The sequence below is a fragment of the Fulmarus glacialis genome, unplaced genomic scaffold (genome assembly GCF_000690835.1).
Source record: "Fulmarus glacialis isolate BGI_N327 unplaced genomic scaffold, ASM69083v1 scaffold37490, whole genome shotgun sequence".
NCBI lineage: Eukaryota > Metazoa > Chordata > Aves > Procellariiformes > Procellariidae > Fulmarus > Fulmarus glacialis.
This window is the reverse complement of record NW_009190256.1, coordinates 6,780-33,989: the sequence shown is the minus strand read 5'-3', so window position 1 is coordinate 33,989 and position 27,210 is coordinate 6,780. Positions and strand designations below refer to the sequence as shown.

The following is a 27,210-nucleotide window of genomic DNA, read 5'->3' as shown; positions in this document are numbered from 1 at the left end:
AAATCTTTGCTCCATTGGCCTCCCATATATAAGTTCCACGAAGACTACAGTTTAGCCAGAAACTTACCAATACACAGATACTTGTTTGTAACTTGTGTTTGGTTCATAGATGTAAAACTCATGTTTTGTCTTCTTGTACTAGCTACAAAGGTGCGACTGATTCTTATATTGAAAAAGTAATGATTTCATCAAATGCAGAGGATGCTTTCTTGATCAAAATGTTGTTGAGGCAAACTAGACGTCCAGAAATTGGAGATAAATTTAGCAGTCGTCATGGGCAGAAAGGTAAGCTACACATTTAGTAAAAATAAATGCATGTTGGGTATGCCTACTATACACACATAATATCATCATGCATGTTTCCGTTGATTGGTTCAGATCTTTTATGAATGCAGCAGTAGAAGACCATATCCTTTTTTTTGGTTAAGTTCACCTAATTTAGCAATGTTGTTTCTGGAACTGAGGAGAGGAATTGGCAAACACAACTCTGCATTGACTTATGAATCTGGAAAATACAGTAGTTGCCCATTTTAAACAAGAACAGGGTTTTGAGTTTTGTTTGGGTTTTGTTTTTTCCTAGTGTGAATTTGGTTTTAGGTGATAGGTTTGTCAATGGGTTATCAAGAGAGAGATTGGAGGTTCTATTCTGAATGGACAGAAAAGACCAGAGATGGAATGGGATGTCTGCGAGTCGTCTGTGCAGACATACTGCTTTAAAGACAAGACTGCAGATAGATAGCTCAGAGCCATGGTGTAAAAGGGAAGCAAATCAGGAATGCAACTAGGAGTGCACCAGCAGAGACTGGAAAGAAGGGGAAAATGTTTTTAAAAATACACCTGGGACACGATCTGGGGCACCTCTGGATCTTCAAACTGAGAGTTGAAAATGGGTACCTACTAGGAAGCTGCTTGGTGGCATGTCGCTCTCTGTTAATGTTATAAGAAAGATGAAAATCAGGAGCTTGTTTCCATAGCTGTTGAGAAAAGCAGTGGGCTCCCTTTGACCTTAATGGCAAAAAAAGGTGACTCATAACATCCTCTCTGAATCTCAAAGGGCGGGGAGTTGTGGGAGGGGTGTTAAGAAAGAAGTGACTGAAAACAGTCTGGTTGTAACTGACTTAAAAGCATGTTTTGATCCCATTGGTCCCAATGTGGGACAGGTTTTGGCATGTTTTCATCTATCTGTACAGTTGGAAAATCTAGATTTTTAGTACTTTCAGCATGACCTTTTGCCTCACTGTGTATGCTGTGCTAAACCTATTACCCAAATGTTGTAATGTTGTTACATTTTTAGGTCTGATTTTGGTTTGAGAACATTGCTCGGTCTCTTGTCAGATATCGTGGGGAGGCAAAGAGGTTGATATTACCAAATCCTTTCCATTGCAGCACATGCACTCCTTTCCTGTACTGGGCAAATGTGATATGTCTTAATAACTACTGGGACAAAAAAATCCTTACTTACTTGCTTTGATTTCTGAGGAACTGGAACCAGAGCATTGAGTATAAAGCACGCCAGCATCTTACATCTGGTAACACGAGAATCCTCTAGGTCTGTGTGGAGGGCAGGGGAAGGGAACTGAGGAAATAATGGAGGACACTGTTCAGATTTGAAACATTAATAGTTAAAACTGGTTGTAGTCAATGAACTTTGCAGTAATACATCAAATTATGATACTAGCTAAGGGATGTTGTCTTGCAAACAAACTGGCCTTTCGTAAGCAGTGTTCTCTTTGTCAGAAGACACATGGAAAAGAGAGTACTTTTTGTTAGGAGGAGCTCCCTTTCAGCAGTTTGTCCCACTCTTCTCCCAGCATCATCTTGGGTTTGACCTTGTTGTGCTGATTCACATCCTGTATTCTTGGAGCAGAACCAGAGAACTCTGTGGGCAAATATGCCCTGGAGTCGGTCAGCAGAGAGCTGGTACTTGCACAACATCCACATGTAGATCTGAGCCAGCGAAAAGAGATGAAACTGCAATAAATGTCACCAGTACATAGGCAGTATCAGCTGTAGAGCTCTCTTAAATGAAGCTTCAACAGAATCATCTCCAGCATATTCAGTGCCAGCGTAATTGGAAGAGGTATGAAGAGCAGTTGCTTACAGATGGACCCTAGGCACAAGTAAGAAGTCGTTTTTATAATGCTCCGTGCCACTATTTACTACTTTACTCACTTGTGTAGCCTGAAGTCAAACTTGAGGTCATTTATAGCTTTCTGGGGCTACGGAAGTACATAAGCATCAGTGGCAATGAGGTGGCCAGGTATTACTGAAGTGAAAGACTGCATCCCTGTTGTGAGATGCAGAGCTAGCCACAGTAATCCTCATTTCTGTAGTCTCCAGGTTTGGTGATCAGGACATCTACCTAGAGCAAACCTATCAATCAAAAGAAGTGAAATGGGTACAAAAGGCAGTAGTTGATCATTACAATCAGCTGTTACCAGATGTTGCCTCAAGTTCTTTGTGTGTGTTTTCTATGGAGTGCAGTCAACGCAGGCTTTCTCAGTACATCCAGCTCTCTCCAAGATCACCCTTACTTCCACAGTATCTTTCCATAAACCCATAAAACTGGTTCTTGAAACTCTGTATTCTAAAGAAATCCTTCCATTGTTTCTGCTGTCATTAAGAAATAGAAACTCTTCTGATAAGCATTGAAACATTTTTCCTGATTGTATTTTCAAGATGGCTTTTGATCTAAAAATAGGAAGTGATTCTCACTGAGTCCCCAAGTGATTTAGAAACCAGTACCTATTGAAGGCTTCAAAAAAGTAAAGAAGCAGCAGTACATTCTTGATTTTCGTTTTAAAATCCAGTCTAGTTCTTGCACTACAGCCATATAGGATAGTTTCGGTAAGTGAGAGGGAAGATCATTAGCTTCAGAGGCAAACAGAAAGAATTGAGCACTTTGGAATGGTTCAACTACCCCATTCCTTCCTTCTCTCCAGGAAGATTCTTCTTCAGGAAGATTTTGTGTAGAGTCTCTTTCAAATAATTTTTTAATCTCGTACACAATGAAGATGTGCACTATTTTTAAGCCTATGACCGCTTTTAGAGCAAAGCCCACTTCTTCATATATTTTGAGCTTCGTCTAATTAGTCCTTTCTCCTTATAAGTGGCATGCGGCAAGTTATTATGTAACAATACAAATTTTCTTACTAGAATTAAAAAAAAATAGCCTACAAATTATATTAAAGAAGCAGCTCGGTTAATCATGATAAATGTTTATGGGCATTTGCATGAAAAATTTAAGCAGGTAAGTTTTTCTCCTAGCTTGGGCTATTGATGTGCACCTATTGAAATAGTCAGTTGAACAGGATTTAAATGGAACTGATTTTCATACCTCTCCAAAAATCGAGAAAAAGGGTGCTCCACAAGTCAAGAACCATCAGAGGAGAAAAGGTGGAAGTGGAAGAATGACAGAAGGAAACAGAATTGTGTCAGGCAGGCTGCAATATGGCTTTGGGGAGCAGAGGGCCTTCCATACCACGAAATGCACATAAGGCATCTCACAGTCTAGAGCAAGCTCATTTTAGAGGTCTTAAAGGACAGACATCTCACGAGTACTTTTGCTACTCATCAAACCCTGATATTCGTGGTCAAATGCAGAAACAACGAATATGCACTGTATTGGTATTTTCTTTAATATCCCAAAAGCCATAGAAAGTTAGTAATATTTTTTTTCCAAAGTGAAATACCTGTGGAAATCCCATGGTAATGAAAAAAAACATCCTAAATGCTGTAGGGAACTTTGAGGGCACCCATAATTATGCCTGGCATTGCATGAGGTTAGAATGACTGATCGCCCATGTATCTGTGCTTTGGACCTATAATAATAATAATAAACCAAAACCATCAATTATTCAGAATAGCAAATGTCCCTTTCAGCTTCGTTTTGGAGATACGAGTGGGAACATTGCAACAGTTGTGTTACAGAGTTCGTAGGCATGTGCTTGTTATCTGTCCAGTACATCAATCTGTAGTAATCTCTTGTAACTGGGGGAGTGATCATATTCTAAATTGTTACATTCTACTAGGATACATATTCTTCCTGGTAGTAGACCTCTCAGTTCACTGGCTTGTAGTACATTATGGGAAAAAATACTACAATAAATGGGAGAAAGGAGAAATGTGCTTAGTGGAGCGTGTGTTAGATACATGTGCTAGATAACAAGAAAAAAAAATACTGACAAGAACAGTGGAGTTTACTGTTCTGCAACTTCAGTATACAGTGAATGACCAGATATTGACATTAATCTTAGATTACAGGCAATGACAGAACTGGAGAAAAGGCATGAAAAGGAAAGGGAAAATCTCCTTTGCTAGCTGTTTAAAAATACAGCTAGTATCATCCTTCTCTGACATCAAATCGGGGAAGGATCAGTCGTAACAGAGGAATGTAGACAATTGTGAAACAGAAATCGTAATACTAACAGTTTAACATTTTCCATTGAGAGAATTTTTAAGTAGCCCTGAATTTGTTCTCTAACCTTCCTCTGAATGTGGGCGATTACCACTTCAAGTTTAATTTGTGAATGTTAGCTTTAAGCCCATCATAGGGCCATTTAAACCTATGATAAGCTTAAACTAACAAGTACCTTGATTCAGTGAGAAGGAGAGAAAGCATGTTTCTCTCCTTTTTGTATTGTCAATCTTTTCTGTGAAGTTTTTTTATTTTGTAGAAGGAATGCATGAAGATGAGATTTGATTTCACAGAATTGTAGTAGTTTTAAAATAATTAAATATGTGCAAAATAAGAGATTGCACAAACCACATTTCTCAAGTTTTTTTCATGGACTTTTTCCTGTATTCCAAATTGATTTGTATTCCAAAGCTATACTTTGTCCCTGGGGCAGAAAGAAGCAGAGTAACAGAACTGGAAATTGTCTGGGATATGACAGATTAAATCTCACAAACCAGCTTTAGCCTTTTGTTACAGAAGAGCCTTTTGTTAAATATGTAGATAGATTTTGTAGGCCTCTATAATAATATAGATCTATGCCGCTTCCTCTGTATTTGCTATCTTCTTTGTGTCCTCTCACATGTCAACGCTGTATTGGCAAGGGTCACTACTTCCGGCCTGGCCACCACACCCTCTTTACATTCAAGTCCATGTTTTAAGTACACTTCTTCCAAACTGCCTGCAAAAGCTAGGCTTTCCTTCAAGACCTGTCTGTAACAAAGAAGTGTATGAGGAGGAGAAAAAACCCAATGAGGCCATCACGTTGTGTTGGGAAAAGCACCAGCAAATATTTTGCTCTATCTCAATATTCATCTTCAAACTGGATGTTGCAATAAGGTCTTTGGGAGTGGGACTGTCACTTTAGTCTATAAGCCCTTAAGCTTTTCATGTCTCACAAAAAACCATATACCTACTAGGGAGGACTTATCTTGAGCGGTAGGACTTTGTTTTAACTATATTGCATCATATTTTTTCCAGAAGGATGAAGAAACTTTTTTCGTTAATTATTTTGCTTTTCAATCTTGCATTCTTCAAGCAAAGTCACTTTTCAAAGCACAGAAGACTAAAGGATTGTTAAGCTAAAGAAGCTTCATCTGAGTTCCATACAAACTAAATTATTATATTTCCAGATTTCCTCTTGCTTTGCTACAAGTCACAATGAGGAAAAAGTTGGGCTCCTTTGATGTGAAAAAAGCAATATATCACTTCTCTGAAAGAACATTTCTCAGTCTCTCATGTGAAAAAGGATTAACACCTCCAACAAAGGTCCTGTAGATCACAGAACTAAGCAGCAATACTGAACAGTATTCCTGAGGAGTGGAAAAACTGTATTTAAGCAAGAGATTGTTTGAACTGGCAAACAGAAGCTTTTTAATAGCTGAAGATCTAAGATAAAGGATTAAACCTTTCTGAAGTATCTGCACTTAAACAACTCTAAAGACAAGGAAGCAAGTTTAAATTCATGAAAGATGGTCTTTGTTTTCCTAAATGAACCATGTTCTTCAGTGTCAAAACAAAATCCATTCACAGCATTGTCAAGTACATAAACTTCATGACAATACCACTTATCTACCAAAGTCTGACCTTGCTTACTTTTTAAAATTTTTACTAGTTTGAGCATCTGCCTTCTGCTTGCCTAACTTCATACTTGAGAACAACTTACCTTTCTCCTTTTAATGGCCACTTGTACAGTACGTATAAGCAGAACATGTAAAGTAAGATGTTTTAAATAGTTACTTGTGTCATATTCCCCCATGTTACAAGTCAGACTTAGTACTTTATCTCTAGTAAAACATCAGTGGGTTTATAGGAATTAAATGGTTGAAATGGCATTAAAAAGAATTTGCTGTTATCGACTGCAGGAATGTGGGATGATTAGTAGTTATTAGGCATCAGGAAAAGTAGGAATTTCTTACCTTATTTTTATCTTCAGAAGTTGAATATGAGAAAATGAGATGTCAGAATGGCATTAAAACTTCTCATACTGTTTTTTCTATTTATTTTTTACAAAACTGCTACTTAGCTTGCTGTCTTAAGAAGAAAATTACAGCATTTTTTATCTCAAGCAGCAAACAGGTAACCTTCTGACCTTTTCACTAAATCCTCAACTGAACCTCTGAAATTAGGGTGATTTAGCATTTTATGGCACAGAATAAAAATCTCTAATTCTGTTTCCAAATAGTGTATCCTGAACACACATTTTATTAAGCTCTTGACTCATTCAGCCGTGTGTATTTTGTAAAGTTCCTATGGTTATTGTTTTACAATAGCTGCTTCCAGAAGCATTGTAAGGGTTTCAATTAATCAGCTCTTTGTGTGCTTCAGACTATGCAAATTTATCACATCAGACCATTCAGCAGCTCATGGGAAAGCAGTGTACAAACTGTATTGTCTTCTAGCACCTCCTCTCATTTAGAGTGATGTTTTTAATAAGAAAACTAATCAAGTTTACTTATGCATTATTTATCTGTTAATTTTAATTCTGTTCTTTACCTCTTATGTCAAATGGGATGTAGCAAGTGATATGATAGATCAGTGAATGATTCAATATTGAACAAAGCTTATGTGATGCAGCACTTTTTTTCTTCTGGACGTGTTTTGTGCTTAGTTAGCCAACACAGTGTGTAATTAGAGAGTTTTGAAGCAGATGTACATTTTTACATCTGTACATTTAAGTTTAACCTTACTAATTTTTGCAAATCTCTTTGTCACTTGTCCACAATATACGGTGCTGTGTTATAGCTACAACTCCTCTTAATTATATGACGTAGTCTTATTTCTCAGGAGTGTTTCCAAATTCTGGCAAATCTGGTAAATCTAAAATAGATGCCTTTCAAGTTAGTTTTAGCTCTTTTGCCACCATATCATTGGAATAAGTAAACAAGCACATTTAGTAATGCGCTTCTTTTTATCTTGCTGATAGAAACTGGTATTACTGCTGCTTCTATTCACTTAGTCTCCTTTGCTCTCTAATGTCCCTCCTGCTGGTAGTAATTAGTTTTCTATATTAGGTTGTTTTGACTTATTTGATGATTTTTTTTTTTCATTTGGCATGTGTGTGTATAGAAGGCATCTTACCGTAGCTGGTGAAAAACTTTCCCATACTGTTGTGTTTTGTCCCTGCCCGCTCCCTGCTGCCCCCCTTCCCCCTCTCTGCTGAACTGCTGTTTTACAAGTCTGTGTATGTTCATGTTTGTCAGCAAACCATATAAAAGATAACAATTCTGGAAACCTGAATGTCTCCTGATCAGAAAAAGAAACTCTTAAAGGACAACACGACGGGGGTGAGGGGATCTTTATGCTCTGTCAGGGCCTTGTGGAGGTACATGGGTGTTGAGATGCTGTCGGGATTGATGCAGATAGCGTGTGTGAGGATGGGGGCCATCATGCATAGTCAGAGGGCTGTCATTTATTGGCTGGCATACAATAGCATTGAAAAACACTGCCTATGGCTGGTTTATACTTGCATGTTAAACCACCGTAGATGTCTGATTTAAGTTTATTCTAATTTAAACTGTTATCCTTGCAGTAAACTGCCATGCTTATTAATCCACTTTTTTTTTTGAGAGGGATATCTTAAAAGAATTTGTTAGCATTTTCACTGATTTTGCATCTAAGCTGACATTATGAAATTCATATAAAAAGGTTTTTTTCTGTAATTCAATTTGTTTTTCAGTTGAAAAGAAATGAGATGTAGCAACCTGCTGGATGCTTTCTTGCTCAAACATACAACCCTCTTGTTAGTCCACACATTAAAAAAAAATTTTGTTTTTTGTTTTGTCTGGAAAAATAATTGCAGCCTTTTCTGGTGGTTAATGTTTGATTCTGGTCCTAGATGAGAAATCCAGACTGCATAGGTGAGAGCAGACTCAGGCCCATTGCAGTGTAGCATTTAGTCTGAAATTCTATTGCTAAATTTCAGATGCAGCATATAAAAATTTTGTATGTCCTGTGTGAATGCTGGGGAACAATTTTCATGTGATGTCTAAATCAGTAACAATTAGGAAATCTTAATAACCTGTAGTGAGAGCCACAGAGCAAAGTTACCTACTAGTTTGACTGTGTCCTCTTTATGAATATTGGATGGGGAGTAGTTGCGCAGCTCAGTTATGAAATGCAGTTTATACTTGGTCAGGGCAACATTTGGAACTTGAGGCTGTCTTAAATCCACCCTCCTCTTTTCTCCTTTACTGTTTTATTAACCAGTTGCAAATGATAATTGCACTTATATGGATTAATTCACTGGATCACTTTTTCGCAGCTGCTTGGCAATGCAGAACTGCAAGGCTTGCCTTTTACTGCCCTGCTGCAAACCCTGGCTCAGCGATCGGGGTTGAAAGAGAGTAGCAAATTCAGGAGCTTACAGTGCAGACCTGCAAGCATTAGTCTCTGAAGAGCTTCTGAAGGCAAGTGACTGCAAAATGAAATCAAGTTTAAGTTTTTAAATGAATTGCAGTTACTTGCTTTTAGAAGTAGCGTTGTATATAGGAAAGATGTCTTTCAGCTTTTTAAATAGTTTTTTACGAGAAAGAATGTTCGTAAAACATAGGGGAGGAAGAAGCTTCTCTCGTGTCCTGTTCTCTAAATACGCATGGGCACGCTATAGATCTGTTATAAATTCAGTGACTTCTTAAAATACAGAAGCTTGGAATTGAGGTTTTATAGCTTTCTCTTTTTTTCTTTTTTTTTTTCCCCTTCTGTAAAATAGAAACTTTATAAATGGCCTAGTGAGCTTCACATTGCTGGATTCTGTCTAAATATTTTGTTTTTAACTTCTAAGCTCATTATGCTGTCTTTGTGTTAACTTGTATTAAAATCTGTCAGCTATGACTGGTCTCATAACCACAGTCAGCGGACCAGAATAAGTTAATTATTTACTTGTGTCACTAGTGCTCTTCATCTAATGAAATGCACAGCTGTGTTAGATCTGCAGTTGGGTGTGTAGGTCCCATTGTTATACAAGTCAGCGGAGGGTAGAAGCCGCTATGATGGAGAGCCCTCAGTTCTTTCTGCTGTTCTGCCTTTCTGTGTCGATTTCATGGATCTTTTATCATTCACTTTCACACAAAACAAACAACACAGTGGCTGTCTGCTATGGGAACCAGCTTGGCATATAAAAGGTTTTCAGAGCCTAAAGTAATTTTAAGTTAGCTAAGATTTAATTTTTGGCTTACAGGTGCCACGAAGTCCAGATGCAACCTAATGCTTTCTTAGGAGTAAATGCAAATAAGGCAAAATGTATGTGCCATAATACATATATAATAAAGTATTTATGTATACAATTTTAGGATTAAAAAGCTGTGTGCACAAGAAATAGCGGGTTGGGGTTTTTTTCGTTTTCAGCAAATGATTGCTGCTTGGCAGGGAGGGGTAGAAGGATGTTATTGATTTATCATAACAGAACAATGAAAATTAGTTTCAATAGGTCTAAAAACTAAATACAACAACCCCCCCCCTTGCCCCAGATGCTCCAATCCTTTTTTTTTTCCTGCTCCCTTCCCCCATACTTACCATTTTCATTCTAATAACTACTGTCCCATATACCTATCCCTGTCTTGCTTGGACAGTGGAAGAGGAGCTCCCTCCTGAGCAGACGCCAATATCCCCCTGTGAACTGGCTGGTCGGGGGATGCCTTTTTAGGGATGTAACCAGCACCCTCAGTCTTCCAGGAGCCCCCTCCGCTCCAGGACTGTTCCCAAAGCGTGCTCTGGCAGTTGTAGCAGGCTGATCTCAAATAGCTTGCAGACTTTTTCAGTTCCAAGGGCTTCTGGAAGAAATTGTCCAACTGAAACAGTAGCTTTGGTTCAAAGGAGTATAGGCTTAGGCAGCTGCATTTTAGCACCTGAATTTGAATGTTAGATCTCTTGGTCATTTATAGCTGCAGTATTTTGATCTCCAGAATTCACTGTAGAAACAGTTGTAAGGGTTGGAAGGAAAATTTTGGGATGTATGATAGACTATTTTAAATGAGTTTTCATGTTCCTGTTTAATCTTTCCTGAATAGTTTTAGAGTTTGGGGGGTTTGTTTGTTTTACATCCAATACTGATGGAGACTGAAAAAAGCTTCCAAAATTTTTAAAGGTACAGTTTGTGTTCATGGTCTGACAAAATATAAGCAGTCTGGGGAGTGGATTGTACTTTGTGATTCATCGAAAGCAGTTTTTGCTCAGCAAATGAATGCTACCTGAAAAAATCTTGGTTGTTTGGGTTTTTTTTATTTTCCTCTACTTATCTCCTCTTAGTCCCTGTCAAAGTCCTGATTGATTTGTTTTTACTTACAGTATTTAGCAAAGATACATATGATAAACAAATGTCAAATCAATAATAATTTTGTATGTCCAAAGAGATATTGTAAGAGGCCTGATTTCTTCATTTTTTTGCAGAAAATTATAGCATCAGCTTTAAAAACTTAGGTCTCCCTTGAGATGTTCCAGTCTGACTGGTCAGAAGTTTCTGGTTGCCTCTGAAAACTGTTTCTAAAGCTTTCTTCCCGAATTTGCTAACTCACAAATCACTGGGAGCATTATGTAAGGGTATGCTAATTTTGCCAGTCCTGTCACAAGGCCTCTCTTCTAGCCTGCAGGTTGTGAGCACTGGTCATGGTAATGAATCTGGGTAAAAAGTGATCCACGAGAAAGAGAGGAGGAGGAAAACACTTAAGAAAATCTGGTGATGAGCGTCGGCCCTGCTGGTGGTTTGCTGTTTGTGAATTGAAATGTTTTCTTTTCCGCAGGGGTGTGTGGACTGATTGTTCCTCAGGAAGACATGCCATTTTGCGATACAGGAATCTGTCCAGATATCATAATGAACCCTCATGGCTTCCCATCGCGTATGACGGTCAGTGGTTATGTTGCGATTAAAGAGGCAGTGTCCCCTGATAGGGGAAGTGAAGTAGATTAGCTGGAAGAAACAAAAAAAGTTTGCAACATGGTTTCACTGAGAATATTCTCCAGTCATCATGCCATGCACTTGCTCTCCTCTAAGTATTCAGCCCTCTGTTTTGCATGTTTTGAAACATCCTACTGTAAAAGGAGTAGGGATGCGGGCTGTTTGTGCATCATTCTCATTTTGTTCTGTATCAAGCTAATAGGAAAGTAACTGAATACCTCACTTGCACCCTTTCTGTTTGAAAATTTCTTGCTATTCCTCTTCCTTCCCTATTGCCTATGCCCACTAAGCCGGCTGGGGCAGACTGTCAGGCAAAGGTTGGAGAGGAGTTTCAATAATAGTTCTAGACCTATATAACACATTACACACACCTCCCTGGCACTGATGCAAGTCTTGCACCTGTGCTGCAGAGTCATACTAAATACCTCACAGCCTGGCCTTTATATGGGACCTCCACTGATTACTTCATACAGCCTATCATCTTTTTTTCTTTGTTAGCTTCTTCTTCCCTTCTGTTCCCCCTGCTGTACTGTAGCGTGTCAATCTCTGAGGCCGTTTCCTAGAGCAGAGGGCCACACTGGATCCTGCTCATTTTCCAGACAACTGGAAAAAGTGGAGCTGCCTGAATCTGTACCTTAAAGGTGTTCCCAGACCCTGCGATGAGTCTGCTTTTCCCCCTTCTCACAGGAGTACTCCCTGTTCTTGGGCTTCTTCCACTCCTCCTATTACATGCAATAACCCAGGCTGCCATCTTGGACACTTTGCCTGGCTAACTTATGCTGTGACCAGTCCAGCAATGTGCCCATATTAGTGAGCAGGCTGTTAACTCTGCTTTTCTTTTTACAGGTAGGAAAGTTAATTGAACTCCTGGCTGGAAAGGCTGGGGTCCTCGATGGCAGATTTCACTATGGAACAGCTTTTGGAGGCAGTAAAGTTAAGGATGTGTGTGAAGATCTTATTCGCCACGGTTATAACTACCTAGGGAAGGACTACGTAACATCTGGTATCACAGGGTAAGAATCTGCTGTATAGATTTACATGTTTCAGGGGAGTGGGGAAATCCTGTTGAGACGCATCTGAAAAATCTTCTCATGTCTCAGAGCTCAGGAACTTTCTCTTGTTTGCAAACCGCTCTGTGAGATGGAGGGAAGGGGCTGAAGAATGGTGCATTTCCACCCCCACTCCTCTTCCCCCCCCCCCGGAAGTATTTTGTGGTTCCACATTTTAAGAATTACTAGTATTTGCGTGGCTGTAATGTGAATGACTCTTGTAGTACATATGAAAATTTCCCAACTTCTACTGCATGACAAAAAAGTAAAATCAAGGTTTTCTTTCTGGGAGATTGTAAGAAATTCAAGTTTCTGTTGGCAGCAAATCTTGTATATGCTTGCAATCAGATAAGCATTTTCATGTTGACTTCAATAGTACTGTAAAATATGGATGTGGAGGCAGGTGTCTGTTCCTTGGGAATATTTTGTGTGTGCGCTTTTTTCTTTTTTTTTTCTTCTTTCGATTACACAATGATTCAGTCTGGCATAGTACTCTAATCTGCAGACTTCCCGCTGTGTTGATCGGACTGGCTTCTGAGACACAGAGTTCAAAGAGCATAAGATAGTTTAGGAACAGGAAAAGGCCATATGGCTTCACATGCCTGCCCTTCCAAAATGTATCTTAATCCTACCTTCCTGCTATTTTTATTATCCTCCCAGTCCCCTTCTTCTCAAGCAACAAGTTTAAGTCTCTTCTGTAAGTTTGTGGTTTCTTTTTTTGATAGTTTTTATTAGAATTGCTTTTCCTAGCAACTTATTCCATATGTTGTTTCTCGTTTTGTTTCAGAGAGATGATTTTGTTTTCCTTACCCACTCCATATTCCATAAATTGTATATCAAGTATCCTGGTGTTTGAAACATTTTTTGTTGATACATCATGCTAACTTTTAACAAATCTGACTAATCTTGTTTCCTAGGGAGAATAAAATCACCTAGCTCTAAAAATCCCCCATCCCCAAATTTCAACTTCTTAGTACTCTATTTAGAGACTTTGCTTTAAGATGCTGATATTCTTCCAGGCAAATTTCACAGGCTTAATCTATTTTTTATGAAATTTGAAGGCAGATTTCATAGCAATGTGGAAATTTGCAAATTCCAAATGTCTAGTTAAGTTTTATTATTTTCATCAATAAGCAGCTTTTGGAATAACACTGCATCATGTCAGTAATGACTCTGAATGGGAGGTACAATACTGTTGTCTCCTGCTTTTTTTTACATTGCACATACATTTTTTTAAAATAAATCAGTGGCAGTGCTGAGTTTGTTTGTCTGTGTTAAATCTGGTCGTTCTTAATGCTGAAGGTGGTAGCTGGGAAATGACTGAGTGCTTTCAACTGTTGCTTTCTGATCTTTAGGCGCTTATGCTGTTCTTACAGTTGGGGGTGTTTTAAACACAGAAATCTTTAGCCATTACTCCAGCTCGTAGAATGGAGTAACACCCTCTGTACTGCTTGCAGATGTTCCCAAGCTGATGCAAGTGCCTAAAAAGGGTTCTCAAGAGCCCTTTCACCTGGCTCGTCTAAGCCCCCAGTGCCAGGGCAGCGCTTTTTGTCCTATGGATACAGCTGCTGAGCAGTGCTGCAGGGGCAGCTGTGATGATGTACAGCTGCTCAGGGAGGGCTTTCACCCACCTGGGTCTTGGGTTGTGCTTCAAAGAGGTGCACAGGGAGAATTAGTGGATGGGAAGACTGTCAAGCTCATAGTGTGCCAGTGCTAAGCTATTCTTGCAAATGCAAATTCCTTAAAGTGCTCCTATGAAAATGATGTTTTGAGCATTTATGCTGCATGTATTTGTTTACATATATGCTTACCTTTTGTTTTGTGTGTGTATTATATGAAGTGAAGGAATGTAAATAGAAATACCATAAGTCACTCTTCAGGGTCTGACACATTTACAGTCTTTATTGGTTACCGATGACACTATTGAAGCACTCCTGCACAGACAGAGGAGGGACTTAACATGGTACATCTGAAACAGGTACCTGCAGCTATAGCAGCATGTCTGCGCAGCATACGGCCAGAGTTCAGGAGCTTGTTCCTCGCTAGGGTGGATACAGCAGTATGTGGTGCTGGAAGTGTACTGCTCTTGTGTTCAGAAGGGTTCCCTGTGGGGTTTCCAGGCTGACTGCCCTGAAAGCCCAGACACATTTTTCTAGGACTCATGATTCCCAAATTGTTTTAAATTCCTCCTGTACACAACACTCTTGTGTCTCTTAAGGTAAGTATATGCTAAATGTGAATATTGGTTTTGTTTTGTTTTGTTTTTTTTATTCTTTCAGGGAGCCTTTGGAAGCCTATATCTATTTTGGCCCTGTGTACTACCAGAAACTAAAACACATGGTGTTGGATAAAATGCATGCCAGAGCTCGAGGACCCAGAGCAGTGCTCACCAGGTATTGTTACAGGCTAAGCACAAAATTCTTGTGTACATTCAGAAGTGTGCCCAGCTGACTGATGGGTGTAAAACAACGTTTATTTACCTTTTGATACTTGACACAAAATGCTATTACCTGTTAATATGCTGTTATAGACTAAAAGCTCTCACAGTCGACTGTGGCAGGAGGTTGTTCTGAATGTCCAGGTGTGCTCTATGTGATCCAAAACTGAGTTTGCATCTCAGATTTCTGTTAGCAGTTGGTAAAAACACCATCTGCTGATTCACAGTGCACACTGTGGCCCTTTCCTGTCAGATTGCTCATATCGTAGGTATTTTAGGAGGATTTTTTTTTTTCTTTAACATTTGTACTTTTACAAAATTGGGTATGAGTAGAAGGAAGAAATTTCTTTTAATATTTCAGCATCCTTTCGCATTCAGCAGGTTAATAGTGATGCAGCCCATGTCTTCACCTGTCAAGGCAAAGCAAATGCATTGGCCCTAGTGTAGTGCAAACAAACCTTAGAATAATGAGCATCCCTGGTATACTGCACTTTGCTTTGCAGACTCTTCCATTCAACTCTAAAACTGGATTTAGGGTTGTATGTGCTGGTCCACAGTTATCACTCAATACCATGCAGGAGAATAGTACTTTCACACTAAAATTTACAGAGATGCCAACAGTAAATCTCCATTTTTATTTGCCCAGTTAAAGGTATGTCCTCAGTTCCTTTCAAGTCATGATCGTTGCACTAAGCCTGAACTTGGTTTTCTCTCCAACAAAAAGTTTGATTACCATGTTGATGTCTTCTGGTGTCAAGTTTTGAAGTTAAGCAAATGTACTCTGAGTAATAGGTAATATAAGCCCCTGGAGGTGCGCTTCTATTTTCTGGACCTTTGGGGAATTTGAAGCATCCTGCTTTCACTGATGTTACTTACCTTTTCTCCTTAAAGCCAAGCTCTATGGCTGTTTGCACTCATGTTCTAAATTGCTGATATTCCTGGCTCACAAGAAACAGTTTAGTGGCACAGGCTTTGCTTTGAGGAGGATTCTAGTGGATCGTTTAATTCACCTCTCTCCATCACAGTAGGATTATCTGCTAAACCTTGCCAGAAAGTTAATTGCCAGCTAGTCTTGAATATCCTAGCAAAAATTATTCCAAATGTCCTTTGCCAGTCTTTCTGGACTATCATGTATGCCATTTATACCTCACCTGCTGCATGGTGTACTCTTCTTTTTGACCCGTCCCTTTTGTTTTTGAGATGTAAGCAGAAAGTCATGAATGTGCTGCCCTTACTCTTCCCTATAACAAGTATGATTTATATTCTTTAGTTCTTAATTTATTTTTATGCCTCTTACCATGTGCTGATCCACTTCTCTTGCCTTGCCTGACTGCACAAGTTAGCAAGTCTGTCCTCTTAATAGGTGCAGCTTCTACCTGTTGATGTGCTATTAGAGAATGGAGAGGCAGGTCTCTGCTGTACCTGATATAGAAGTATCTTTCTCTTTTGCTTTTCTTTGCATATTTCCTGTGCCTTTTGGCTCTAGGACAAACTGAAGTTGTCTCACAATTTCCATGGAAGTAAATACCAGTGGTTGCACTGGGAGAGAAATCATGAAAAGTTTTTGTAATTCTTGGCTGAACTTTTCCACCAACCACAATAAGAAGAGCAAATGTAGCACAACAATTATTTCCTACCACAGCTGCTTGCCTATATGAACATAAGTGATATTCCCAAATAATGGGCTGTCTGCCCCATTTTTTGTTCTTCAGTGTATAAGTATTGGTATTGGTGCTTCACATGAAAATGAAAACTCGCTGTCTTAGCTAATGGTGCACGCAGTTGGTTTACTGGAGCTCCTAGCTTACCCAAATCCCTTGGATCTGCTTTTGTATTGTCTCCCCAACTTCTCAGCTGTTTAGAGATACTGAATTTAAATGAAGCCTAAATCCCAAGTCAAGGTAATGTTTGCATGTAAAGATGAAGGTGGTGTGATTTCCCCCACCCTTACTTTCTTTGAATTCTTTGTTCCAGTCAGTAGCATCATACTATGTAGCTAGGGCTCTTTATTTGACTTTCAGGAAAGCTAGTGGATATTCAATTTATGCTGCCTCTTGACTAGTCTTTTAGGAATTTTCTTTTTTCTCCTCAACTAATTAAACTTTTGTTATTGCCATCGCCTCTGCTGAGAGAATCTGCTTTGCCAGCTTTCATACTCACTATTGTTTTATCATCCATTGCACTTCCTGGAGAGTAGATTGCCTCTAACATTGTTTTTGGCTTTTAAAAGTAATCCTGTAACAGCTTCCAACATTGGCTGTCGTTTTGAAATGCATTTTATTATATATCAAATGTACCTTAACTGACAGAGCAAAGCTGTATTTCCATCTGGAATAAGGCAGAAGACTTGAGTTTCTTGAACGTCGCTGATTCTAGATACTGTTCTGATTAAAACAAGACTTTGTAGAATTGCAAAGCAGCACTCTTTGTCAACACAGTCAAAAACCACCAGGATGTTGCCCTCTGAATTGGTGTTTGTTAAATGAAATGCAATACTTAATTTATTTTGCCATGAGTAGTTGACAATTAATTTAAAATGTAGTTCTATATATGGTGTTGCCTAGATACCCAGTACTGCTAAATCTTTTTAATAGATAAACTGCTTTTAGTTTTCCTTAGAAGAGATCAATATAAGCTTTCTGCATGCATAGTTGTTTTGATGGACATTGTCAGAGCTGCCACCTGCGTGTCTTTTGAACTTATCAGATATGCCAGTTCCTATTATACTGCAAGGGAGTAATGTGATGACACTGGTCAGGGCTCCTCTCTGTGCTCTGGGGCTGTGGGAGCACGGTACGCCCTCCTCCTTCAGGCAGTGTTTTTCTAGGTAATGCTCCACTTCTTGGAGATCAGTGTTTCAGCCAACGACTCCATTTCACATTAGCTGCTGGTTTTCTGTAACAGGCACAAGGGAGATCTGCTGAGACCTACAAGGCCCGCTCTTATTCATGGGGGTAGACTTATTTCCCCCCACTGGCCAATGAAACAAGGAACAGGGTCATAAAGCTGAACCCACTGTTCTTCCAGAAAATGCAGAATTAGTGCCAATAAATTCTTAATGTGCTTAAAAACACTGAAGTTAATTGTTTTATGCTTTTTTCTAAACGCAGCTGTTAAATAGTATGAAGACCACTTGGCCTTATTTTTTTATTTAAAGAATCACTGTGTTTTATTTAGCATTTAAGAATTTTAAGAACTTACTTTTTTTTTTTAAATATGGAAAGTATCTCTTTTTAATTATATTCCCAATCTATTTTAAAGAGTCTGTTTTGTTTTCAGAATGTTATATCTAGAATAAAGAATGGAAGTAGTTGCCCAGGGCAACAGCTGCAGTGTACGTGTGTATAGCGGGAAAGGGGAAGCACAAATGCTTTATAAATACGGTTTTAACATTTTAAACAACCTTTGGTGTGAGGAATTTTCAAACTCATGTGAGCCAGAAGAAAAATCTGATAGACTTAGGAAGCATAAGATAAGCTTTTTTCAAAGGCCCAATCTCAATGTTGAAATTTTCGGTACTTCAGAAAACTACTTTTTAAGGAGGGCGGATTTTGGGTTTTTTTGGTTTTTTAATGAGGTCATTTTGACAGTGGGAGTGAAACACTTAAGAGCTTAAGACTCAAGTTGGGGTTTTTTGTTTGGGGGAGCTTTTTGTGGGTTTTTTTAATGGCATTTCAGCTGCCTTAGAAATCTTCATCCTGTATCTGTTGGAAGACCCATGGCATATCAATTCTTAAAGGGCTGGAGTTGAGACCAAATCATTTTTCAAGAGGTTTTATCCTCCCTTAATTGGATTGAGACTTTATTGGGGCTCACATTTATAAAGCTATTTTGTCATTTTTTCCTGTGGAACAGCACCTGGTGAAACTTTTGAAAGTAGTCTTGTGTATTAACTGACGTTATAGAAATCAGTTGGTAAAAGGAACTCAGGCACTTCTAGCACCGCAGCAAATGCCTATGTCTTTGGAGGCCCCAACTGCTTTTAAAATCTGCCTCTTGGGACTTCAGAAGAGAAACTGCATTCACCACAGGGTTAGTCCTTTAAAACAGCATCTGAACAGTGATGGTGCCATCATCCGGGGAGGGGGCCCTAGGGAGTTTAATCAGGATGTAAACAACTTCTATCCATTCTTCCAACAGTCGGAAAAATAGAACGTTATATGAATGAAAAGGACAATTTGAATTACAAGCAGATTAGTTTTAAGGTTCCAGTGTGGTCAGAGTAAGGGAAACTACTTCCCCCAAAAAACAAATAAAACTTGCATCTTTAGAAGATCTTTTGATCTGGTAATTAGGTATATATTTTTACACTTGTTACAAAAGGTTATTAGATGTTGAAGGTTTTTATAAATCCTTTTCTCTGAGTTGCAATAAGTTGGCAAAAACTTATTTTTAATGTATTTAGTATGCTTAATAAAGTTAGTTGTTTGAAATAATATAAACAATGTATACTCCAAAAGTTATGGGCCAGATCCGTCATTGGATATTCTAGGTGGATTACACTGCTGCAGATATCAGAAACAGCACATAAACATGGGGTTTCACTGAGCAGTGAAGCCTCTTACGATTGCCAATAACATTTTTTTAATTCCTTCTCTTTGCTGTCATATTTCAGGGAATATACTAAGATGGAAATATTTAATAAAATGCATGCAATATATTAGTGCTTCAGGAATTTAAGATTGGTTTTGCTTCACAGTTCACTACAATATTTGCAACCTAAGTACTAGAGCATTGTGCTAATACATGAGAGCAGAACAGATACTGTATGAAATTGCAGTATGACAAACAAGAGGTTGAAAGTTTTGACTGTGTCTAACAAGAAAAAATTGGCTTAAACAGTCATAGTGTTAAATAATATGTTGTACCTTGCCTTTTTACCTCAAAATCTTTAGCGTGTACTTACATTGCTTTGTTAAAACTTGCCTCTAGCACCATGAGGACAGAAAGTCTTTCCAGACAAAAAATAAGAGCTTGATTTGTGTTGAGGAACTAGAAAACCAGGAACCTATACAATACGAAAATTAGTCTATTAACCATCAGACATGAAAAAAATAACCTAGATAAATGTTACTTTTAAAAAAAAAAAAAAGTAGTATTTCAATAATGAGTTAGTAATATGCATACTACTTGTTTGCTGCTTTGGTTTGGTATTCTCTCCCAGATCAAAAATGGTTTTATTTTAAGAATTTAGTCTTACCTGTAGTTCAGCTGAAACATTAGCTTGATGATTCATTCATTAGCTGCTGAATATAGTTTCATTCCTAGCTACAAACTATAATGAATGTCTCATCAAAAAAGAGTACCAAATCTGCATCCAGATTGTCTTGGATACTGTTCTTTTTATTTTCACTTGTTCAGCTACATTCTGTGAGGTAAAGAGTTGTGGCCTGACGCTGCAGTTGCCACTCACAGAACTACGTCATATTGCAAGTGCAGGAGCAAAGATGAATTGCTTCAACTTGAATAACACATTTGCGAGATCAGGAACTCTGGTTTGTAGAATGCTATTGTCCATTGATCCTGTATTGTTCCTACAGTTTGAAGACAGGCATTCCTAGAGTTGTAGAATGTATGTTCTGGAATACTTACTACATTTTTTCAAATACTTATTTCAAAGGCAACCTACTGAAGGTCGATCCCGTGATGGTGGTTTACGTCTTGGAGAGATGGAACGGGATTGTTTGATAGGTTATGGAGCCAGCATGCTTTTACTGGAGAGACTGATGATTTCAAGTGATGCCTTTGAAGTGGATGTTTGTGGACAGTGTGGCTTGCTGGGGTACTCTGGCTGGTAAGTTGTCTAACTGTAATGCTTTTCCTAAATCATGGTGTCCCTTCCTCACTTTGTGCATGTGACATGTTTCATATTTTCAAAAAACCCCTTGACCTCAGGTGCGTAAAGCAAAGTGGTACAGAGTAAACATGCCTCTGTAACAGAACCTTGCCCTTGGTTATAGTGTTTCTCAGTTTTAAAGTGCTCGCAGACACTGATTAACAGTCCCATGCACCTTCATCAAAACCAGTGTCAACATTCAAAATCGGTGTTTGGAACGTTGGTGACAGGGGATGGTTCTTTGTTATGGTCTGATTGAAGTTAGGACTAAAGTGTGTAGTCAATAGGCCAGGGGTGTCTCCTGTTGTGGGAGCACAGGTATTGTCTTCCACAGCAAGCTGTGCTTATGGGAAAAGTTACCTTCGCTCTGCCTGGTATCCTTCTATCCCACCCTTGCAGGGGATTAGCAAACGCCCAATCCTGTATATCAGCTATTTTTTGAAAAGGGGAAAACAGCTGTGTCAATGTACTTGACTCTTCTGACATCAGAAATGATACTAGCTAGGCTAGTCACAGATCTTCCTGGTACAATCACAAGTTGAACCTCACAAGGCTGAAGAGAGAGAGTGGGCACAGAAGAATGGGAGAAGAAAGCAACATCTCCTGCTTTCTTGTTCTCTAGCTATGGAGTTCATAATCACATGCATCCCGCTTTCTTTGAGTGTGCCCCTCCCAAATGCCTTTTGCTTTGTAGTCTTGTAAAACAAGGAGCTCCTCTTCGAAGCGTCAGACAAATGCACCAATCCTATGTTGGAGCCTGAGAGACAAGCAGCTGTCTGGTTGGAAATTCAGCTGGCTTCTGCCCAACTGCCTTGTCCCTAGGAAAATTATCTCTAGTCTAGCTAATGGTCTTGCTGCCTTTCTCTGGGTCCTAAGCCAGCACTGAGTTTATCTCCTGCAAACAAACTGGTTTTCCATGTAGGGCAAACTGGATGTCAAAACTAGGTGGAGCTCACCATGTGTAACACTATGGGCTTTGCTCTAACCATCTTTTCTCTACAGTAATTTGGAGATGCTAGATTTAAAGTTGCCCTGTAGCATGCTGGAAATACACCACTATTATTAGAAGATAGCGAAACTTCTTTTTATGTTCTTTGGAGGCGAGGGAGATGTTTTGCTTTAGCTTGGTTTTGGTTTAGCCGGGCAGAAAAACAGACTTGTGAGACCAATAGGAATTTATGAGATACTACGTTCTTACAAGCTTTGTGAAAACAGGTGACCTGGAATCCCGTGACTGAGGGAGGAAAAAATAAACGGTGCGAGTTCAAGTTACAAGTTACTCTAATATTTATGTCGGGGGAAGATGGGGAGTTGGATGGAGGAGAAAGATTCATTTCTAAATACCTCAAAAGAACATTGTTGGAAACTTGCCGCATCTTGGATATCAATACCAATCTATTGGGAGAGGCAGGAAATTGGACTTTATTCACTTCAGTGCTTCGAGAGTGATTTTTCCATGATACAATGAAGTAGGAAAGTAAGGTGTGTTCTCAGTTTGTAGATGTGTAAAAGTGACAGCTACCATTTCTGCTCTTGGTCAGACCTTTCTTCTGAAGCGTATGGCTTCTGGCCAGAAACCAAGCACCGCATTTGTCTGCTAACAGCAGCAGCGGTTCTGCTTCTTGTGGGGCAGAGGTTCAGACAGAGGTAGGTAAACACATGTGAAATCCAGAGGAGAGACAAGAAACCCTGTACATGCTATTGTAGTTGGTGATTTTTAGTTGGGCATTGTCCTACTGGCTTTTGTGCAGTAAGTATTTTTGAGAGTCCTGTTTTTCTTGAGTGTGTGTACACTGTATGTAACAAGTGAGGCCTTTTTCTGATCCAGGTCTCTTAAAACTACTGCAATGCAAATAACAGCTGAAGGAAGTTGTCTGAAAGGAAGGGCATGCCGTAAGTCAAACAACCAACCACTTCTAACTGTGTAAAGCACTGCCTTCAAAAAACTCACATGCAGATGTAGCTCAATTTTTTTTTTATAAGACCTTGGCTTTCAGAGCAGTCCTTGAAGACGTTCAGAGACCACAGGAAGTGAGGGCACCTTGAAGAAAATTAGGAATTTGAAATTTAGAAATAGTATTACATAAGGTGTTGTTAATATATTTCATATTTTGAAGTTTGTAACAAAGTTTAGTAACTCTTTTTAAATAAGTGTGAAAGAAACTACTCTCTCAGACAGAGCCAGACATTCTTACAATCTGATTCTGTGAAAAGCTGTCTGATGTGTGAGAGTAATCAATAAGAGGTGGTTTCTGCTAAATGATACGCTGTGTCTACCAGTAGCTGAAGCAAGTGGCCCTATAATGAGCATCACAGTAGAGACCAAGTCATTAAGAGAAACTTCCAAACAGGCCTTTTCAGTGCTTCTGGCATTAATAGGACATTGCTGCAAGAAACCTTTTAGAAATTTGTTGTTTGGTGGCTAGCATTAAGGACACTTGTCTTAAGGAAGATGAGCCCTTCCTCCCAGACAAGAATTAGCCACTGGGTATGTTCTTCTGCAAGATAGTAACAGCAGATCAGTGTTGGGGCTTGAACTGGTACTTTTGCAAGGGAAGGAGACTGTTGTGGCAGTGACAGAATTTGTCCCTGTAAAAAATACAGTAGAAACTTACAGTGATGTACCAGTTTTATGCAAATTTTCCAACTTTACTGTTGTACAGGTGCTCAGGGGCAGGACTCCACTGAATGCAATGAGCAGAATTTGGTCCTTTTTTGATGGTTAGATGAGAAGTTATTCCGATCCCTAGAGTCTGAGCATTTTAAAATATACATGAAGAAAAATTTTGTTTCTGGTCCAGATTCAGCCTTGGCACAGTTGCCTTTTACTGTCCAGTTTAGTATCAATTTAGTACCAAATGGTCTTTCAAATACTTCAGTTTCTGTGATCTCTGTTTGACAGAGCTTTGTGCTTTGTGCTTATTGCACCTTAACCTTTCTGGGTCATCCCCATCCAAGTCCAAAGCAAGCGCAGAATGGTGTAGCTTTGAGCCTGGGTGCAGTAAGTAGTCTCTGCTCCTCAGACCCTAGTAGCTGTAATCAGATGCCAGACATCTGCTTATAGCAGAAAAGTTGTGCCTCATCAGGCTTCCAGGGCTTGCAAGGCTTCTTCTATTGAGAGCAATTGCTTGCTATGTTAGCATCAGGAAGTGGCTTCTGTTTAGGTCACTTCCTCCCACCATAAAAATGTACCTATCCCTATAAATTTGGACTAGGGGAGTAGTTACAAACCTGCAGCTGAGGTCTATTCTGTTTTAAAGGCATGCTAGCTGTAACATTTCCTCTATGTAACAGTGTCTGCAGGAGAAGCCTGTTCCAGCAAAACACCTAGTTCAGTCTATTACCTTCTTACTCTCTATAGTCAGATTTAGACAAAGCCAAAGCAATTACTGGGAATAAGTAAAGCTTCATTCCTCATCATGAACTGCAGAAATGTAAGTAAGGCTTCTGTACCATTGGTTGAAACCACAGTTTTCTTGGAAAATAACCAGCTCTTCAACATGATCTTTAAGTATGTCTGCAAAAAAGGAGTAGCAGAGTCTGAAAAAGTAACTGGAAGACTAATGCCAATTCTCATAACCAAGAACCTTATTAACGCTAACCAACTTTATTGGACCTGTCCCCATTGACTTTCATATGCTCTAGGTCAAGTGTACTGGTAACAGAAACAAGTGACTAAGCATTGGCTTTATTGTAGGTGTTGACTCTCAGCCTCATTCTGTACCACAGAAGCATGTAGGAATTTTGCTAATTCTTCCTTAATTGGATCTTCAGACTTTATTCCAGAGATATAAATTTGAAACACAGAAGCAAAAAAAGAGCTTTGTTAGACCATTAGGAAGTGCTGAGTCACTCTGTGTTTCCAAAGGCCTGGCTTTCTCAACTCTCCAAAACCAGAAGATGGAATATACAGGAGAATGAGGACATAGGGAGGCTGGAAACTGATATTTATAAGAAAGATTTTTTATTTCCTTTGTGTGTACACAGAGTATGAAATTAAATAATTTAAACAGTTGCTACCACCACTGAATTTGAGTCCTGATACTGGAAAGATGGCTGAATGACCAGCCTATATATTCCTTATATGGTCAAGGTTATATCTAAATGACAAAAAATCCCTTTCCCCCAGAATTTTAAGATCATTATTTGAGTAAAGAATGCAAAGAATATGTGTTAAAGCAGTTTTACTGGTTTCCTAAACCTAGACTAAAGCTTTGGCTGTTCACACAGAAAGATGTAAGATGAGAGATGCCTCTTTTCTGGAATATGAACTGATTTGAGACATTAGAGGGTGGAATTGCGTATAAGGAAAAAACCTAAGTGTGAACCTTCTTTCTTCCAGCCTCTTTTTCGTGGCATATATATAAGACAGAAACTGGACCATTAACCATGTTTTCAGAAATACTTTGCTTTGTTCACCTGCTTTCTCTCATTACACAATGCTGAATTTGTGTTGGCAGTTATGTGAGTGGTGAAGAAGTAGAAGTTGGTCCTGTTAGCTACTGAGCATTGTGATTCTCCTCCAAGAAAAGTGCAGGTTTAACATTAAGCTCCTATTGACTTCAGTCAGATTATTTAAGGGCTTAAAGTTATGACTAACTTAAGTGCTAAAATGTGTCTTAAGCACTTGGCTCTCTCTAGGACTGAGCCCAGTGTTGGAGGAAGGTGGACAAAGAAACCAATGGATAGTGTTGTTTTCTGCAGAGCCTTCATTTATGCACCAACTCTGACTTTCTTTTTGTTTCCCTAGGTGCCACTACTGCAAATCATCATGTCATGTGTCTTCTCTGCGCATACCTTATGCCTGTAAACTCTTATTCCAAGAACTGCAGTCAATGAACATCATACCTAGGCTAAAACTAGCTAAGTACAATGAATGAACAAGATGAGAAAAAGTACTTTACAGAAATTGAAATCCAGCATGTATAACTGGAAGATTTTTTTGGTGAACAGGAATAACTCTAAAACCTGAGTGGGTAGAAGGGAGGTGCAAGACAGTGTAAGAAATCTTTCTTACATATCCTACCCTGTTGACAGGGGAGACTCTGTCAGTAGAATACACTAGGAGCAGTTCTGAAAGCCTTGATTAGTCTGAGTGAACAGGACGTGTGGGAATTGTGGAATAAGGCCATGATCCAGCAAAGCACTTGCATCCCTTCAAACAACCCCAGGCTTGGTTTTGAAAAGTGCTTTGCTGGACTAGGGCTTGCGGTGAGCTAAATGCACATCTTATTTATAGAGGTTAAAAATGTCTTCCAGACCAGTGTAATATGAAAGACTAATAAATGTTTTAAATAATACTGCCTGAATATGTGTTGATGGTTGTGTAGGGATGGTAAAGCCTTCTTATAATGTCTAAACCATTTTCCTATTCCTAAAGCGTTTTGTTAAAGCGTTAAAATTTTGTTAAGTAGTGTCAGGCTTAGAGAAATGAAACTACTTTCTCAAGAACTTGAAATCAGACGTTTTGAGTGGGATTTCAATACACAGGTGCATTTGTATGCCAGCAATGGTGTGATTATACACTCAGTCTGCTTTCAGCTAAACATACGCAGTTTCCATGAAGTTCAAGGGAGGTGACTGCATATGCTGCAAGTGCATGATACAGCTTACAAATATTTATTCAATTCCTACTGAATATAGTAGATTTAATAATACACTAGCCCAAAGCCCTGAAAAGATGGGCTGCAAACTCTAGGTATTGATGTATGCTGTCCTAGGACTTCAAAGTTTTTTTTAAATATGGGCCTAGCTAAAACTTCTTTTAAGAACAAAACAAAAAAAAAAAGAACGAGGGAGAACAACAAATCCTCCACTGACAGTGAAGCAGGTTTGAATGACCTGAAAGGATTTAGAAAGGGAATAGCTGATTTTTTTTCATGAGATCTAAGGCCTAGAACTAAAGCAGTGGATGAACTAAGAGTCACTTAGTACCCTAAACTCACTTGAGCCCTTACTCAGCAAAGCATATGGTTAACTTTTTAAGCAAAGGAGTAGTTCCACTGAAGTCAAGATGAAGTATGTGCATGTTTGCGTGCTTCAGAGAAAGGCAGTACTCTAGAGTGAGGATACAGAACACTGCCTATAATCTGGAAGTCCTGAGATGCTCTTTGGCTCCTCGTATGGCTGAATTGTGCATGCCGATCCTGACACTGTTCTTGCAGTCATGTTGCTGCTGTTCTCTTAGCTGCTTAAGAAGCACAGATCAGTATCAGCCTGAGTAGGCTTGCTTTTTAAGCTTCCACCAAAATGCTTGAATTGGTAGTTTTGTGTCTGGGCTTACAAATCAAGTCTGAAGGGATAGATTTTTTTTTTTTTTTTTTGCAATTGGACTAATGACAGCACAGATGTCAGTACAGCACATTTGGATTGGAAAAGCTCTTGAAGCACCTCTACCAGGATCTGAACAGCTCAGGGCTATTTACAAAGAGGTATAAGAGAGTGACGTACTGCTTCACACTGGAGGAAGAGGTTAACCAAAAGCCCCAACTGAATTAAAAACCTTTGCTTTGCTCCCTGAGATTCTCAAACTGAGGCTCGGGT

General features: G+C 39.1%; 1 protein-coding gene across 1 annotated transcript; it reads left to right on the top strand.

The window, feature by feature from the left end:
• The first annotated feature begins 149 nt into the window (after nt 1-149).
• Nucleotides 150-25,871, top strand: LOC104082031 (DNA-directed RNA polymerase III subunit RPC2-like). Its single transcript, XM_009584987.1, has 6 exons — nt 150-285; nt 11,191-11,294; nt 12,192-12,358; nt 14,674-14,787; nt 20,452-20,625; nt 25,418-25,871. Exons 1-6 carry the CDS (start codon nt 180-182, stop codon nt 25,545-25,547), a joined length of 795 nt encoding a protein of 264 aa, XP_009583282.1. The 5' UTR covers nt 150-179; the 3' UTR covers nt 25,548-25,871.
• Nucleotides 25,872-27,210: the final 1,339 nt, after the last annotated feature.

Bases quoted from the DNA above. Each gene is read 5' to 3' on its own strand.
- LOC104082031 (XM_009584987.1), top strand. From the start codon at position 180: ATGATTTCATCAAATGCAGAGGATGCTTTCTTGATCAAAATGTTGTTG. The intron at 286-11,190 runs GTAAGCTACACA...TCTTTTCCGCAG, and splicing joins CAGTCGTCATGGGCAGAAAG to GGGTGTGTGGACTGATTGTT. The intron at 14,788-20,451 runs GTATTGTTACAG...CTTATTTCAAAG, and splicing joins CCCAGAGCAGTGCTCACCAG to GCAACCTACTGAAGGTCGAT.